This window comes from Apodemus sylvaticus, chromosome 1 (assembly GCF_947179515.1).
Source record: "Apodemus sylvaticus chromosome 1, mApoSyl1.1, whole genome shotgun sequence".
In the NCBI taxonomy this organism is placed as follows: Eukaryota; Metazoa; Chordata; class Mammalia; order Rodentia; family Muridae; genus Apodemus; species Apodemus sylvaticus.
Window position 1 is genome coordinate 117,018,522 of NC_067472.1, and position 18,640 is coordinate 117,037,161.

Consider the following 18,640-nt stretch of genomic DNA (forward strand, 5'->3'; position numbering starts at 1 on the left):
AAGTTTTTCTTTAACAAAAAGATCAAATCCAGATACAGTCATGTGGATTCTTTGTTAAGGCTGTGGGAGTTCGGAGATTTTTCTCCCTGTGTCTTTTCAAGTTGGACAAAAGTGCTACCAAGTATATAAAGACATTTTTCACTTAACTCTCAGTCTAAGATAGGAAGTGTTTGTTTTAATGTTCTTTGGGAAAATGTATATTTAATCTTGTAATTTTTTTAAAGAGTCTCTTATTAGGGCAGGCTGGTCTGGTCTTTATTATATAGCTGGGGTAGCATGATCTGCCCTTGAAACTCTGGTCCTCAGAGTCTCGCCTCTTGAACATTGTGATTACAGGTGTGCACCACCATACCTGGTTTGTATGATGTTGGGGATCAAACCCAAGGCCCAGTGCATGACAGGCTAGCACTCTAGGAATGGAGACACAGCATCTGCCTATATTAACATCTTAAGTTATGTATGAAAGAAGAGCAAAGAGAAAAAAGTAGAAAACATTGCTTTATATAAGTTGATTGTGTATGTGTGAGTGTATGTGTGTGTGTGTTTGAAGCCGTGTTTCAGACGCTATTTGTAACTATTTTGAAAACATTGCTTACTTCCAACAAAGTATAGGTGAATACTGACTATTATAGGAATAAAGAAGTACTAGGGTCTACTTAGGACCATGGTTTGTATCACGCTTGTGTCTGAATATATGTCTATAATGGCTTCATATAGATCTGAACACATTCTGCATCTCATCTTGAGGACACCCCCATTCTCTTCCACTGACACCTGCCAGGGTAGAATATTGCAAAAGCAACCATTTCCAACTCGTGCCTTCAAGTCTTTGCAGTCCACCAAAGCTGCTAGATTGCTACCTTTCCTCCGTTTAGTGTGCATCTTCTCTGGGGAAACTTTGGCTCACCTTGCTGGTGAAGCCAAAGCCCTGAATTGGCTCTTTCGTTCATTTTTCCCTCATTCCCTCCCTTTCTTTGAAGAAGCAATGAAGGCCCAAGAGAGTGTCCAATTAAACACTGTCACAGTCCAGACCGAAATAACAAATGGTCCACGCAGAGGGAATGCTCATATTGACCTTCCTTAAGCACAGCAGCAGTGGAATGATGATCCTGTTTTGTGAACCAGTTCGATGATATCCATCTTCTTACACTCAGTAAATTAAAAATGTGAACTACTACAGACTGAATTGCCAAGGGCGTTATTGTTCTAAGTTAGAGACCCTGTCTGGGTCACTGTTCTATTGCTGTGATGACGTTCCATGACCAAGGCAACTAGTATAAAAGATAGCATTTAATTGGGGCTTGCTTACAGTTTCAGAGGTTAAGTCCATTATCATCATGGCAGGAAACATGGCAGCATGCAGGTAGTTGCTGGGCAGTAACTGAGAACTACATCTTAGTCTGTAGGGAAAGGAATAGACTGTGAGCTTGATATGGGCATTTGAAACCCCCAAGTCCATCCCTAGGGACAAACTTCCTCCTTCAAAGCCACACCTCTTAATCCTTCTAATCCTTTCAAATAGTGCCACTCTCTGGTGACCAGTCATTCAAACACAAGAGACTCTGGGGACCATTCAAATTTAAAGATCCCTATTTTGAGGACTTTCTAATGCAGTGGTTCTCAACCTGTGGTTCATGAACCCCTGTTGGGGTTGAACTTCCTTTTCTCAGGAGGTTGCTTAAGACCACTGGAAAACACAGATATTTACATTATGATTTGTAACAGCAGCAAAATTACAGTTTTGAAGTGGAGATGAAAATAATTTTGTGATTAGAGGTCAGCACAAGATGTGGAACTGTATAAATGGTTATAGCAGTAGGAAGATTGAGAAGCACTGTTCTAATCACTATTCTGGAGTCTCTACAACAGCAGTAGACCTGAGAGCCCTTCTTTTCCTGTGATCCTAAGAGTATGACTCAAATTGCCCCTTAGCTACCCACCTATCAGCACCATTACCTTTGGCATCAGTGACAATAATCCTGTTCTCAAATTTCTTCGAACCCCAAGATTCCATTTGATGGTTAGTTAACAAAAAGAAATTGCCTCATTTTAATTACAATTTTAAAATATTTGTATCTATTGGTATACAACTCCTATACCACTTGGTACACACTGATTTTGTATAAGCTATGCAAACTCTATGGGCTATTATATTCACAAGTAACTCATTGTTACCAATCATACTATGGGGTAGTGTGTGTGTGTGTGTGTGTGTGTGTGTGTGTGTGTGTGTGTGTGTATGTGTGTGTGTGTGTGTATGTGTGTGTGCGCGCGTGAGAGAGAGAGAGAGAGAAAGAGAGAGAGAGAGAGAGACAGAGAGACAGAGACACAGAGACAGAGACAGAGACAGAGACAGAGTGTTCCTGGGAATTAAATCTAGGTCCTTTAGCATGTTAGGCAAGTGTTAAGTACTATTCAGCCATTAGAAACAATGAATTCATGAAATTCTTAGGCAAATGGATGGAGCTAGAGAACATCATACTAAGTGAGGTAACCCAGACTCAAAAGGTGAATCATGGTATGCACTCACTAATAAGTGGATATTAACCTAGAAAACTGGAATACCCAAAACATAATCCACACATCAAATGAGGTACAAGAAGAAAGGAGGAGTGGCCCCTGGTTCTGGAAAGACTCAGTGAAAAAGTATTCGGCAAAACCAGAACGGGGAAGTGGGAAGGGGTGGGTGGGAGGACAGGGGAAGAGAAGGGGGCTTACGGGACTTTCGGGGAATGGGGGGGCTAGAAAAGGGGAAATCATTTGAAATGTAAATAAATTATATCGAATAAAAAAAAATACTGAGCCACATCTCAACTACAACATGATATTTTTTAAAGTGCCATCAGTCACCATCAGAGAAGCTTCCTCCTACAGTAGATAGGAATGAATACAGAGACCCACAACTCACTGATATGTAGAAAGTGAGAGACCTTGAAACACTCAGTCACAATTGCGATATTGTCATCAAACTCTTCCACTGAGGGCTCAGGGAGTTATGCAGAAGAGGAGGCAGAAAGATTATAAGAGCCAGAGGGAATATAGGGCACAAAGGAATCAATGCCTTCCAGACACAGCAGGACTGATGTCTGTGTGAATCCACAGAGACTGTAGGAGTTATGCACAGGACTTGCTTGCATCAGTGCTGAGAGGGGAACTGGACATGAAAGTCCTCATCTGTAACCCAGAAGCTTTCTCCAATTGACAACAGCTCACAAAGGGAAAAATATAGATTTCTCCGATGGATTCTTACTGGGTATTCAAACCACACTTAAGGGAGGTCCCAAGAACAGCAGTAGATAGCCAACATGAAACACACTTAATGGTCTTTTTGGAGATGTTTTGTCTCACAAAACTTTGGGCATTTTTTTTTTTTACTTTACTTATCTTTTTCTTATTTATTATGTTTTCTCATTTTATGTGTAATGGTGTGTGTGTGTGTGTGTATGTGTGTGTGTGTATGTCTATGTTTTTTTGTTTTTGTTTTTTGTTTGTTTGTTTGTTTTCGAGACAGGGTTTCTCTGTGTAGCCCTGGCTGTCCTGGAACTCACTTTGTAGACTAGGCTGGCCTCAAACTCAGAAATCTGCCTGGTTCTGCCTCCCAAGTGCAGGGATTAAAGGCGTGCGCTACCACTGCCTAGCTTTGTGTGTTTTTTCTTTGCTTGTTTATTTTGTCTGTTTGATTTATTTTGAAAATTTACCTTTTTGTTTCCAAAGAGAGAGAGGGAAAGAAAGCATGGAGTTGGATGAATGGCGTAGTGGGGAAGATCTTGGAGGACATGAAGGAGGGGAAACCACATGCAGAATATGCTGTATGAAAAGTTATTTTCAGTAAAAAGAAAATAAATCACTGAGGATCACCATATGATGGTTTCTTATTTATATTTAATATTTTACTTCAAATAATCAAAGAAGGGAGGCTTGTGTATAATGCATTTTGTTTTTCACTTAAAACTTTTTTTTAAAAACATTTTTCTTGTAGACCCTCAAGCTTTCAGGAATAGATTCTTGGTGTTAGTGTGGTGAGCCTGAGTTGTAATTCCTGTAATTGCCAGGACACGCTTATGCTGTGTGTTTCTGATCCACGTCCTTTCTGAGCTGGAGAGCTTTATAAACACAGTGATTCTTTTGTTCCCATGCTTGTATTCTGTATTGCTCATGTTGAGTGGGGGTGACAAATTGAACAGCAGATCTTCAGGGAGAACTTGAGCTTTGAACAGGATGCCATACAGTTGGGGACTTTCAGTTGTCTCTCACGGGAAGTACATTCATCTGTGGGAAGAATGATGTGTCCAGATGTTTGAGCAGCCAGAGGTGACTATGGCTGATGCTATTAGTTTCTCTAGTGTATGTTTTGCTATTTTGTGCAGTGATATAAGCATTAGCCTATAGCTGCCATTTGCTCCAGCTGACATCAAGTTAGAGAAGTGTTAGCTGACAGATTTGCATAGGCTTACCTAAAAGTGCCTTTTTTTTTTTTTCTTTTTGAAAAAAGCTAAGGTCTCTTGATATAGTCGTAGGCTGGTCTCAAATTCAATGTGTAGCTCAGGCTGGCCTTGAACTCCAGAACCTTCTGCTTAGCCTCCCAAGTGCTAGGGTTACAGACATGTGCTGCCAGGCACAGCCTGAGAAGTTTTCCTTCCCTCCCCTTTCTCTGGCCCTTTTGGCTAGTATGTGGATGTCATGTTAGTGAAGTGGTCATTTTATAATCAGCACAGCAATCAAAGGTGATGGCTAGCAGGGTGCATAAGATATATAATGTATATAAGATATATAATATGTACAGCCAAACATCTTTCAGACAGTTCATACCGGCCTTATGTTTATTTTCTAACTTCTAGGACACTAGTTTTTTGACAGCAGAGACACATCTTTTCCACATCTGTCTGTCTAAGGCTTTAAACAGGGCCTCGAAAATCATATTAGTTTAGTAAATATTGTAGAAGGAACTGGATAAACATGAGAGATTGACCTAAAGGTAAAGCATTTCTGCTTTAAAAAGTACAGAATTTACAAGTCCAAAGAAAGCAGGCTTTTATACACAAGGGCTCTATGGCAGGTGGTTTGTCATGGCAGTCAATCTTAGGTCGAGCTCTCTAGCCAGGCAGGTTCTATTGCACCACAGCTGCCTCTGCTCTGTGTGTTGCTTGGGTGATGCACTTTTGTCAAGGACTCTGTTGATAGGATTCCTCAGCCTTTAGGGGCTGGCCAGGTCTCTCTACCGTCTCTTTCCGTATAGCATGCATTTAAACACATCTAAATTAGTGTTTTCAAGGCTTCACAGGCACAATAGAGCTTAGGAGGTTGAGCAAGTAGCAAGAATGTTGATGGTTCTGTTGCAACCGCAGGTAGTCTTAGGTGAACCCATTGGACAAGGGACAACAGTGGTGCAAGTGCCTCCATCTCCCAGCAAAGGCATAGAATCCTTTTGTTCCACTACCTTCTACTTTTTGTGGCCATGCTATGACGGGACGAGGGCAGAGTTATACAGCTCGACCCAGGCGGGATTCACCATCGCCCTCCAGGTTGTGCTTCTCTGAGTCAGGCTCGCACTCAGAGGGTGAAGGTGCTCGCTTCCTCTGCCCGTCCGGAGTCCGCCCACCCGCGGGAGCGCGCATGCGCCTCCCCTCCCCGCCTCCGTCGTGCGCGCCCCGCCCCCTCGCGCTGCCATACGCGGACCGGCCAACATCCGAGGACTCCGGCCTTGAGTAACTCGCTCCCGTGACCTTTTCGCACCCCGCACGCCGAGGCTTGCGCGGCGTCTGCCCCGCTGTAGCGTGTCTGCCGCCCCCGCCGAGCTCCGCGTTCCCCTGACCTCGCGCAGCTGCCCCTGCCGCTCGTCATGGCGGCCCTCAGCAAGTCCATCCCTCACAACTGCTACGAGATCGGCCACACTTGGCACCCCTCCTGCCGGGTCTCCTTCCTGCAGATCACTTGGGGCGCCCTGGAGGAGTCCCTCAGGATTTACGCCCCCCTGTACCTGGTGAGCAGGGCTGGCGCGGGTGCAGGGCCTCCAGGGGCGCATTGCTCCTAGGTCAGCTTTAGGGGTGGTGAGAGGCCTGGGGGTGGGGGGAGTCCTAGGCGGAAGGAGGGGGAGGGGACCCGAGGGTGAACTGTCACAGGACGCCTGTTGCTAGGATGGGGGTGTGCTCCGGATAGGGTCAAGTGCCTTACACTTGACCGAGAACCTGGATCCAGGGACTCTGTGATGGAGAGGTGTTGGATCTTTGTATTTATTTAGTTAATGCATGCGCACAGTATCTCCTCAGCCCCCTTTACCACCCTCCAGCCGTATTCTCACATGAAAAAGGGTATGCTGCACCCCCCAAGTCTGCTTAGTCACAGATTTTGTCCTTGTTTGAGATTACAGAGATGCCACTTGACGGTTTGTTCTTTCCCAAGTGCCCAGAGTAGACTCCTGGTTTGAGATTTTGTGCGGTGATTTCAGAGTCATTGAAGGTGTTTTAGTGGCATGTTGCTGTGGTCATTTTCTTATACAGGTTTATATCTAGGTAAGCTTAGAGTATCTGGAAACCTACCTGTAAACATCGAGAACTTACAAAGATATTTTCTCCTAAAGAGTGCCACTGTTTAGGAGAAAATATCCACATCCTGGCATTAAAGATGGGCTGTTTGGCTACTGAAGTTCATTTTCGTTTTCTCATCTGTTGAAGTCTGTATGCTAAGAAGGTAGACATCATATTTTGTATGTTTACTAAAACTTCGATCAATATTCAATGGATGATCCAGTCTTATTTCTCATCAAAGTAGTAATTTGGGCTGAAGACATCTTTGACAGTATGATTATGTTTGTAACTTAATGGAGAAGTCTAATTAGTAATTATGGACAGAATGCAGGAAAAGACAGTGACTTCCTCAGAGGTTGCAGAAGCCAAGTTCCCTTTTTGTGGTGTAGACTGGTGCTTCCCCACTTTAATATCTTTTACCCCAGGGATCATGTTAGGATGGGATTTCTCATTCAGTAGGTCTTGGTGGGGGCTAGAGAGTACATTTCTGATAAACTCTAAAGTAGACTGGGGAATACCAGCTTTATTAGTAAGGCTCTAATTATTAGTAAGGAGAATTGGCCAATATAGATTTTTATCTGTGTCTATATACATACATCCCCTAAAGACTGGCTTACTGGCTTTTCCATAGGAGTGTTGGCCAACCTTTGCTTCATATTTGTTACTATGTTATTATTATTTTGGTGTTGCTGGGGTTCTAACCTGTTGTCTTGTACTTTCAAGACAAGAGTCCCGCTGCTGAACTCTGCCCCAGATTTCTGTAAACACTTATAAATACATTGGACTCTTGAACAGCTGTACAAGAAGACTCTTCCTAGGCTGGTGGACGTAGCTTAGTGGTAGACTCATTGCCTGCCATGTGCTCTGTCTTCTGCGTTTTGACTCCTTATCTTGTTGAACAACCTCCACTTCCCATCCCTCACAAAACAAAGTAAAGCAAAACTAATCCAGGCGATTTGTTCAAAAATTACTCTTAACCTCCAGGAGTAGGAGCTAGTTGGAGTGTTTACAATGTAATTTCTCCTGAGATCTACTATAGCATCATCCGTTCACTCATTCATTCATTCCATACATATTTGTGGAATGCCTGGTATTATATCTACAGCATAGACAATTTTTTAATTGTGTTCTATGTTAGGGGAATTTAGGGAAGCAACTGGAACAGATATGCTACTCTAACAACATAGGATTGGTGAGGATCAAGAAAGGACTTGTTACATTTTCAAGTAGATTAAATACTTCTTGAAAATAAATTTCCTATTTTATGTTGCTGCTTATCAGTGGCTGAGAAATGATTAGTGAGAACTGACTTGTATTTTATTTTAAATGAAGTAGAGATTAGAAAATTTTAGCTCATTTCAGGTATGAAGGCTAAGCGGTGGAGTTTGACTTTGGCCTTGATGTGTGTGTGCGCGTGCACACATGGTGTAAGTAAGCACATAGCCACACTGTACTTTTTGTAGGAGTTCTGTAGTTGTTGATTTGAATTGAATCTCAGCTATCTGACTTTATGCGTGTGTGTGTGTGTGTGTGTGTGTGTGTGTGCTTGTAAATGTAAGATAAGTCCTGGATGGCAAATATGCACTATCATGCATGGTTTATATAGTTCTCTATCAAACTCAAAGATTTATGCATACTAGGTAGGCAGTCTACCAACTGAGCTATATCCCTAGCTCATAATGTGTCTTGAATACGGTTTTTTTTTTTTTTTTTTTTTTTGTCTTTCCTTTCTTCTCCAGTGGCACTTAGGGGTGTTTACTGCCAGTTCGAGTTAGTGGAATTTCATTTTGACATTGAAAATAAGATTGGGCATTAATTCATGATGTAGATGTGTGGAGTGTGTATCAATAGAGGGGTATAGTACTGTGACCTGAGGGAGAAATCCAAGAGTTTTGTAAAACAAAGAGCCTGCACGTTGTATTTATACATTGTATAAATGAAAAGGTTTGAATGTAGGTGGGAACTATAATGCCTATTGAACACTCTGTGTTTGCTTTTTCACACTTCCTCTAGAGCTGTGACTCCATCTGAACATAATCCTCACTTTATGCATAAGAAAACAAAAAATTAGAGAAATAAATCTTCCTTCCAAAGATTTTAGGGTAGTAAGAAAGAAGGATAAGATTCTGGCGGTTACAGGCACACATACTGCGTAAGGGTGCAGAAGCCTGCATCGCTTACCAGTTGCAAGGGCAGTTCAGAGTTGACGTAGTTGCTTCACCTCATGGCTAAGAGAGTCAGAACTCATGGACTCCCACTTGTGTGTGATTAGCAGTATGAGCGAAGGAAAATCTCTGTTCCTATCTTGCTAGGAGATAATTTCCCATGTTTTAGGGCTGTTGTTTGGACTTAGAGTGGGGTGGCAGTGTGTAGGAATAGCAGCTGACACAGTAAGCTCCTAATGTGGTGGATTTGCTATTCAGATATGGCCTTATGATGCCCCCATCTCCTTTTAGAGCAAGCAGCTTTTCTTCAGAACCAGAACTATTGGGAACCTTGAGAATTAGTTCAGGTATGAGTGGGTAGACTGTAGAGTAGTCCAGGAGTGGGGCGGGTTTTTGGCATTTGCCAGAGAAGATGAAAGGGCAGTTTTAGAGGCATTCTTCTTACTGGAAGAATTAACAGGATGGAGGATGGAGGATGTGGGGACAGCATGGGGACCTGCTGATGTTTAGCAGGGTATAAGTCATGTGGAAACTGTTGTCTTCAGTGACAGAAATGGAGATATCTGAAGGGCAGGTGATTTGCCTGCAAGACTTGATGAGGAGTGTATTCTGGAACCTGTAAAATGGGCCTTACATTCCTTCTCTCTCATTTGAAATATGAGTTAATCTAATGGGGTCTGTGCTTTCCTCACAGGACTCTCTTGTTCTCTGCATTTGCCTTCATGCTTCTTTTCATCTTAGAATTTACCTTCCGCTTAAAACAGTTTTGAAATGTAGACACACCATTTTTTATTCTGATGAAGAGTTTATAATTCAAGTACAAAAGGAATATAAAATGCCAGGTATGATTCAGTGATTAATACAGTTCACTGCTTGATAAAGAAAAAGATACATTTCAGAAAGTTATAGCGAATCAATTCATAGAGTTCTAATCACACAAAGTAGCTCCCCCAACCCCTGAGAACTTGATTACATTAAATCCTTTCACTTGGCAATCCTGGAGTCATTTGAACCTCTAACATTATCCACAAGTCTCCAAGAATGGCTGTTAATAAGAACTATTATTCCCTATGTAAATATATTGACACAGATGATCTTGTCTTAGGAAATATGGAATCCTTAAAGAGAGACCGAACTTGAGAAGATGAGATTCAGCTTAGCTGTAAATGAAGCTTGGGTCTGGGTCTGTATGTATAGGTAACTTCAAATAGACACACTCAGCCTAAGTGATAATGACTCCTTAATTTTTTTCTTTTATTAAATCAAGCATGCATTTTATTGAAACCTACCTCCAGAGAACTATATTTTATCGTTTTATTCCTCGTCTTTAATTTTTTTTTTACTCATTATTTCTTTTTTGTTAACATTCACAGAAATGGGTTGAGTTTCTAGAGTCTTAGGAGTAGGATTATGTTGCTGCAAATTCTGGTTACTTGGCTTTCTCATTTCCTTTTGTAACCGTGGGCTACAGAGAAGGCTATTTTTCTGTGTGTGAAAATCCTATGTTCTTTTGATCAATGGTATAGTTTAACTTTGCAATTTCTGTGCTCATTTTTAGCTTCAATAATATATCTAGAGAAGAATGGGTTACTCAAGTTGCCTAGTATTCTTATATCAGGGCACAATTGATTTAGGAGGCCTTTAATAACAATAATAATGATGATATGATAATTTTTATTATTTATTTATTAATATTTATTATTATTAGAATAGGAATCCCAGCATCCAACATTCAATACATATGTCTTTACAATTTTATGTCTTGATGAATTGTTCACTTTATCAGTATGTAGTGCCCTTTGTTTCTTCTGATTAATGGTGGCTTGAAGACTAGTTTATCCAGTGTCAGAATAGCTACACCAGCTTGGTTTTGGTTTCCATTCTCATCATAGATTGATTCATATCTTGACCCTCAGACTGTGGGTGTTCTTTCCAAGTGGGGAATGCTTTTCAGAGACAATAGATTACCTGACATGATATAGTTTTTAACCCTATCAATTGGCCTATAGTTCTTTATTGGGGAGTTGGAATGATTTTATTTATAGTTATTATTGAAAGAGTTTTACTGACCCATATATTTTTGTTGATTTTGTGATTGGTTTTGTGATTGGTTGAATGATTTGTTTGTTTCTTTCTCATGCTGGTATTGTGGGTTTGCTGTTTTATAATAAAAGATATCTATATCTCTATATACATATATATCTATATCTATATATCTATATCTATCTAACTATATATATATAATGTGTGTGTATAATATGTGGATATAACATACCCACTATTCTTTATATATTATTGAAACTAAAAATGGAACAAAGAAATTGATAAAAAGAACTTAGAATATATTTACAGAAATGTAGTCTTCTCTGCAGCCCACAGAATAGCAAATTTCTTCCTACTTTCATGAAATTTATCTCCATTTCCTTGTCAATTTAAAATAGTAGCTTTGTTGGTGGTTATTTACTTGCAGGGCTTGAGATGCGTTGACCTGTGCTTTCCTGGTTTTGCGGTTGCTAATGGGGGATTTGATGTTCCTCTGTGAGCTCGCATTTGTGGGTGAGCTGGGGTTACTCTTACAGCTCTAATGGTGTTTCTTTGTGCTTTTGCCGTGTGGTTGTAATATGCTGTGGAGGGGTTCATCTCTTGGCATGCGTATTCACAGTTCTGGTTGTGTTTTTGTTATGGATTGTGTCCTTAGATTTGGGAAGTGTGCCCTGGAGTACAACTGTATGCTGTTCGCTTAGTCTCTTCCCCTTTTGGATTTCGAGGTTTGGTTGATTTGACCTCCGAGTTCTTACTCACTGTGGGCTTTGCTGTGATCAGTGGTATATATAGGTGAGTTTATTGGTGACGCTACTCATTGTTTTGATGATACATTGGATTTTTCATTCCCCCAATTTATATATCCTTTAAAAAGTTTCAATTTCCCTTTCTATTTTGCTGCCTTTTCTTACATATTGCTGATTTCCCCAGCCACTTTCCTGACGTTCTCTTCTCTGTTCTTGCTTTCCTTTCTAAGTGCTCAATTGATTTCTCCAGTCTTCGGTCCTGCCTGCTTTCTCTTTGTGGTTCCTTTCATTTTTACTATTAAACGCAGGAGAATTTCATCTGGCCCTTTACTTTCCTCAGTATCTTTGAATGCAGCAATTGAGAAATTGTGACCTTGTGGAGGAATACTGATGTCTCTGTTCTCAGCCTTGTTCTCTTGGGTTATTTGTGTGTTTGTTGGTTTAGGCATCTCTTCCTGTTTCATTTGGGGATCTTCTTAGTGGACAGACTACTTCTGTGGGCTCAGTCCCCAGTGCTACTGAGAGGGGAGAAGACATCTGTACAGGCAGGTGTCCACACACCTTCAACACCTGCCATGCATCTGTCACTCCACTGGAACGTTAGGTTTCTCCAATTCCACAGCAGTGAGCCACACAGCAGTTAGTCTGAACCAGAGGTTGGCGGGCTACCAGACCTCAGGTTCTGAGCTCTTATGTTCTAGGGTAACTCTCAGCTGAGGAAATTTGCTCCAGGTTCTAAACATGAGGCTGATTTCCCCAAAGTGGTACGTTCAATCACTTACAATCCTGCACACGTTAGCTTTTGGGCTGATCAGCATCCGGACTTCTTGTTTTCTATACCTGTCTCTCCAGGCAGTGTCTCAACCCAGAGCAGTGATTCTCATCCTGTGGGTCATGACCCCTGGGGCGGGGGAGGGTCACATATCAGATATCCTGCATATTAGGTGTTTACGTCATTTTTCATAAAAGTTGCAAAATTACACTTATGAAGTAGCAATGAAATAATTTTATGGTTGGGGAGTCATTGCAGCATGAGGAACTGTATTAAAGCGTCACAGAATTAGAAAGGTTAAGAACCACTGCCCTAGAGTATAGTAGTTAAATTCAGGATCTCACATTTGGGGTAGGTTTCTGTTCTTGGGACCCCAGGGTAACTAGGCATTTTTTTTCTTTCTCTATTAGTTTATTTATTCACTTTACAGCTCCCCTCCTTCCTCTCCTCCCAGTCACACCCTTAAACTCCCTCCCCCTACTTTCTCTCCCCTTTTCCTCAGAGAACGGGAGTCCCCCCCACCCCCCACCATGGGTACCCACCCAGGTACATCAAGTCACAGCAGGACTAAGGACATCCTCTCCCACTGAGGCCAGGCAGGGCAGTCCAGCTATAGGAAAGAATCCAGGGACAGACTACAGAATCAGACACAGCTCCTACTCCTATCGTCAGGGAACCCGCACAAAGAACAAGCCTCACATCTGCTCCAGATGTGTCGGGGCAGTAGGTCCGGTCCATGCATACTCTGGTTGGTGGCTCAGTCTCTGAGCCCCCATGGGCCCAGGTTACTTTACTCTGTAGGTCTTCTTGTGGTGTTCTTGACCCCTCGTGCTTCCTCAGTCCTTCCCCCAACTCTTCCATAAGAGTCCCCAGCTCTGCCTATTGTTTGGCTGTGTATCTCTGCATCTGCTTTCATCTGCTGCTGCATGAAGCCTCTCAGAGGACAGTTATGCTAGGTTCCTGTCTGCAAGCATACCAGAGTATCACTAATAGTGTCAGGGATTGGTTCTCTCCCATGGGATGTTTCAAGTTGGGGCAGTCATAGGTTGGCTATTCCTTCAATCTCTGCTCCATCTTTAGTTCTGTATTTCTTGTAAGTTTTGCGGGTGGTTTGATGTGCTAGCTGGTTTTGTGTGTTGATTTGACACAAGCTGGAGTTATCACAGAGAAAGGAGCCTCAGTTGAGGAAATGCCACCATGAGATCCAGCTGTAAGGCATTTTCTTAATTAGTGATGAAGGTAGGAGGGTCCATTGTTTGTTGGTGGTGCCATCCCTGGGCTGGTGATCCTGGGTTCTACAAGAAAGCAAGTTGGGCAAGCCAGGGGAAGCAAACCAGTAAGCAGCATTCCTCCATGGCCTCTGCCTCAGCTCCTGCCTCCAAGTTCCAGCTCTGTGTGAGTTCTTGTCCTGACTTCCCTTGGTGATGAACAACAGTGTGGAAGTGTAAGCTGAATAAACCCTTTCCTCCCCAACTTGCTTCTTGGTCACGATGTTTTGTGCAGGAATAGAAACTCTGACTAAGACAGTTGGTGTCACCTCCCTTCACTGGAAGTCTTGTCTGGCTGTAGGAGGTGGCCTCTTCAGGTTCCCGCTGCTAGGAGTCACAGTTATGGTCATCCCAAAGACTCCCAGGAGTATCCTCCAGTTCTAGAGCTGCCTCCCCGGCCAGTTTCTGTTCTCTTTCCCAGCCCCCCCCTTCCCCACATCTGATCTCCACCCCATTCCTCTCCCATCCAGTTCCCTTGCTCTGTCAACTATAGATGTCTATTTTATTTCCCTTTTTGACTGAGTGAGATTCGAGAGTCCTTCCTTGGGCCCTTGTTGTTACTTAGTTTCTTTGGGTCTATGGATTGTAGCACGGTTATCCTTTGATAAAGAGGGTCTTTGATTCTCTTGGACTTGAGTTTTGTGCAGGGTGATGAATATAGATCTATTTTTTCTTCTGCTTGCAGACATCCAATTAGAACAACACCATTTGAAGATGCTTTCTTTTTTTCCATTGTATGGTTTTGGCTTCTTGGTCAAAAATCAAGTGCCTGTAAGTGTGTGGGTTTATTTATGGGTCTTCAATTCCATTGATCAATCTGTCTGTTTCTATGCGAATATCGTTTTTTAATTATTTATTTATTTTTTATTACTTTTACTCTGTAGTACAGCTTGAAATTAGGGATGGTAATACCTCCAGAAGTTCTTTTATTGTACAGGATTGTTTTACTATCCTGGGTTTTTTGATTTTCCATATGAAGTTGTGAATTGCTCTTCTAAGGTATATAAAAAATGGAGTTGGAAGTTTGATGAGAAGTGCATTGACTCTCTAGATTGCTTTTGTAAGATGACCATTTTTGCTATGTTAATCCTGCTGATCCGTGAGCTTGGGAGATCTTTCCATTTTCTGAGATCTTCTTCAGTTTCTTTCTTTAGAGACTTGATGCTCTTGCCATACACTTGTGTGCTTAGATGATACTTAATTTTAAACAATTGATTCCCTCCAAGACAGCAACTGGCCACACGCCACTTAGCTAATGGTATGTCTGACCTGTTCCTCTGCAGTGGCCCTTGTCTCTCCAGACCTGGCTTTGCTGGATCCTGCAGCTCTTTCACCGGAGCTGCGGCCTTCCTTCCCTTTGGGTGGTGCTTCAGCGCCTGGGATCCTCCGGGCTGGGGCTCTATTCGGGTGGCTTCCTTCCAGTCCCCACCTTTCTTTTTCTCCATCCTCATCTATTGTGGGAATTTCTGAAGCTCCTTCTTTTCTTTTTGGAAGAGTCTGTTTTTTTTTTCTCCTTTTTTTTTCTTATCCTGACAGTTTTCCTTCACTGGGTCACACAGATGGAGCTTCTATTACCTGTCTTACCCAGAGTCTTACACTATTCTTTATAATAGTAATCTTTGTATTTTTACAATTTGTGAAAGATTGATGTTCACTAAAGTTCACCTGTAATGTTTAAGATTCCTATGTTTTCTGTAATTTATGCTAACAACATATATTGAAATACACTTTTAAAAATTAAATATTAGGGCTGGAGGGAGTGGCTCAGCAGCTATCAACACCTGTAGCCCTTGCAGAGACTCAAGTTCAGACTCCAGCATCCACATCTGGTGTTTCACCACCACTTGTACTTCCAGCTCCGAGGGATCCAGAGCCTCCTTCTGGCCTTCTCAGGCACTTTTATTCATGTGTACCTATACACAGACATGCATACACTTAATTTAAAAATAAAATTTTATTTTTCGCTTTGGGTCTTAGCTATTACTTCACATATAAAAGAAATGGTGTTTCTTACTGCCTGCATCCACCAGAGTTCGTTATAAAATATAAGCCCCAGACAAAAATAAAGGACAGCATAGCTAGCGCCCCTGCTGGTGTGGGGCATAGCGCCCCTGCTGGTGTGGTATTTTAAAATACATACTTGCTCACTGGGAGTATGAATTCTGTGGTGTTCAGTACTTAGGAACATTCCCTAAGAAGGAAAAGTTGTTCATTAACCTTTTAAAACTGTTCTTTCTTAAGCGGGTTCTTTCAGGCCTGCATGACCAGTGTGCTAGATAGCTCTTTGTTGAGTCAAAGTACATAATACTCTTTTGCACTTTGGGGAAGGAATAATGTGTTTTTGTTCTCTTTTAGATGTATAGATCTTTCTTCAGAATATGAAATGTTTGTTCAGTATTTACTTGGACTGTATTATCTAACAAGTTTGTGGTTAAAATCTCATAAGCCTGTCTACATTCAGGTCATTATCTTCTGGCCTTTAGTAAATATTTAACCAAGAATTAGGATTCCTTGGGATAAAAACAATTTATCAAGCATCCAGTTACTTTGCAAAAGGTCAGAAAACCACCAGCTATGAAATCAACTCAGTGATATGGATTGAGGTTTTAAAGCCAGAGGTTTAGCATCGTTTCTACCGAGAAAAAAGACCAGTGTTGGGGTAAATGTTTGGGAATAGGCTTTCTTTTACCCTGGTTGAGACGGGGGCTTCCTATGTATCCCTGGCTGGCTTATAACTGTATAATTCACACTGGATTTGAACCCACAGAAATCCACATGCATCTGATATTAAAAGTGTGTGTTATCACATTTTTTTTTGTTCTTTAAAAACTTAAAAACAAAACTAAGCAAGAATCCTTGAAAGTTACTAAATAATGCAAACTGCTAAAACTATCTGTCTTGCTTATCTGACCCTATGGAGACATAAACTGACTCTTCTTGAGGTCTCATTTATGTCCTGTAAGTGAAAGGCTTATTTTGTCTCTGGCTCCTCATTAAGTCATTGATGTCTTTTCTTGCTTTGTTACTGTTCATTTGTAAATGGAGCACTGTCTTTGATGTTTTTTTCTTTTAAATAATGAGCGCATTTATTGATGTTGCAGTTTGAGTCCCTTGACCTTGTTTTCCTGGGTGACTTCTTGTTATTCTTTTTTTCTGATCAGATGAGTGCAAAGTACGACTGCCAACAGCTCACTTCTAGTTGAGAGCTGAGGGCCTGCTATTGCAGTAAGCCTGTGCTTTCTCAATCCAGCCTCTCCCTTATCAGCTAGAGTGTAGGTGGCCCAGGCTCACCCTCAGCTGCCCCGCAGGTCAGGGGTGAATTAACATGCATTGGAGTCCATACTCTAGGTGATAGTGTAGTAGTATCCTTGCTTATGTTTTGGAGCTAGCAGATTCTCAAGAAAACATGCATTTATTTGATTAAAAGGAACTTAGAAGGCCTTTAAATCCAGAATATTTTCTATGCTAACATTTTTTTGTGTGGTCATTAGGAAATTCTCTTCAAGTAAGAATGGTCTACTTGGAAAAATTTATATTCTTCAAAAATAATGTATTTTGAAAATGAAAGTACATTTTGGTAGAGGGACCCTTCTGGTTACTAGTCCAGGGAAGGTAAGTTCCCTGAAAATCCATACAGTGACTTTGTGCTCAGCGTGCTGTTTTATACCCAGCATTCCCTTTGGGTCTTTATGGTATAGATTGTTTGGAATAACCCGAGCTTTTTTTCTTTGCAAACCTGTACTCCAGAAACACTACTGCACAGGAGACCGTGAATTATTCAGGATAACGTGGATTTCTTCATGTGTCCAAGGCCTTATTTACAGCCTGTGAAGCAGAGTGTAATTCTTTGCCCAGTTTTAACTTCCTCTCATCCTGTCATTTGTAAAGCATCGTCTGTAGTAAGTCAGGACTACCTGATTGGAGGGATCAGGGATTATAGGTAAAGGGGGAGGCTCTAAACCATGACAGAACTGTTTCACCTGGAGTAAGTGCTGTTAGGTGATGTACAGAATGTTACTAGGTTTTTAACCTGTTCTAGTTTGCAGGCCTAGGAATCGTTTCTCAGGGAAATGACCCAGTGATATGACTGACCCAGGGAATATATGTGGGGCTTAATGTTTAACCACAGGAACTCTAGCACAAAAAAATGGAGAAAAATAAGGATCGTTAATTCTTAGAGTTTTTGGACAATTGTCTATGTCCAATACCCTAGTCAAAAATTTGACATACCAGGGAGTGTCTGATTTCTGTTCACCTGCCTGTCCTTCCAGGTGTGAACTCTTGGTTTCCGTGCATCTGCTCTGAGGGTTCAGAGCATTGATTCACATTGTTGGTCTCACTGATTTTGCTGGATGAACAAGAATGATCAAGCTATCTTCTGCTTCTCATCTGGTTATTGAGAAGGGCGTTGTTAGAATATTATTTATTAGAAGGGTATAACAGCATGCCAGTCTGTGGAGTCTTGATAAAGTTGCAGTTGTGCATGGTAAAACCCAGTAAAAGCTGAATCGACATTCTTGTGTTTTCAAGGTTGTTTCTCTGGTGCCAGGGCATTATCTGCTCAGTTTATGAGGGTAATGGGGCCGGGCTTGCCTGCCCTGAATCTTAGTCTTGATCATATTTTTGTTTAATACTGTATCTTAAGCACAGTATTCCCAGGCTATCTTAAAAGTTTCCTGTTTCTTCCATTTAAAATGGAAGTGGAGGAGAGAAATGCTAGAGGTGAGCAGGGTGAGGCTTACTGATCCCCAGTGTAGCTTCATGTGTGGTTTCTCTTACAGCAGGAAGTTAGCGAAAGCTTTGAAGATCTTTCCCCACACACTGTTAATGAGTTGTCCTAGTGTTTAGTTTTTACTTATTTACCACATATATTTAGTGTGTGTGTGTGTGTCTGTCCATCTGTCTGTCTGTCTGTCTGTGCATCGACATTTGTGTGGAGTTTAGAGGAGAAATTTTGTGATTTGGTTCTTTGCTTCCACACTATGTATTCATGGGATTGAACTTGGGTCACCAAGCTTGGTGACTTAGGAGCCATCTCTTCGGTCCTTATTTGTTTTTAAACAATAAGGTGATTGTCTTTATCTGATGAGGCTGTGCCTTGTGATGCATTTACTATTACGTT

General features: G+C 41.5%; 1 protein-coding gene across 1 annotated transcript in view; it reads left to right on the top strand.

Annotated features, from left to right (window-relative positions):
- Positions 1-5,648: 5,648 nt before the first annotated feature.
- Tmem135 (transmembrane protein 135) overlaps positions 5,649-18,640 on the top strand; it is a 212,116-nt gene continuing 199,124 nt past the window's right edge. The window contains exon 1 of the mRNA XM_052159103.1: positions 5,649-5,980. Within this exon, the coding sequence (XP_052015063.1) occupies positions 5,840-5,980 (141 nt within the window). The 5' untranslated portion in view covers positions 5,649-5,839. The remainder of the gene's footprint in view (positions 5,981-18,640) is intronic.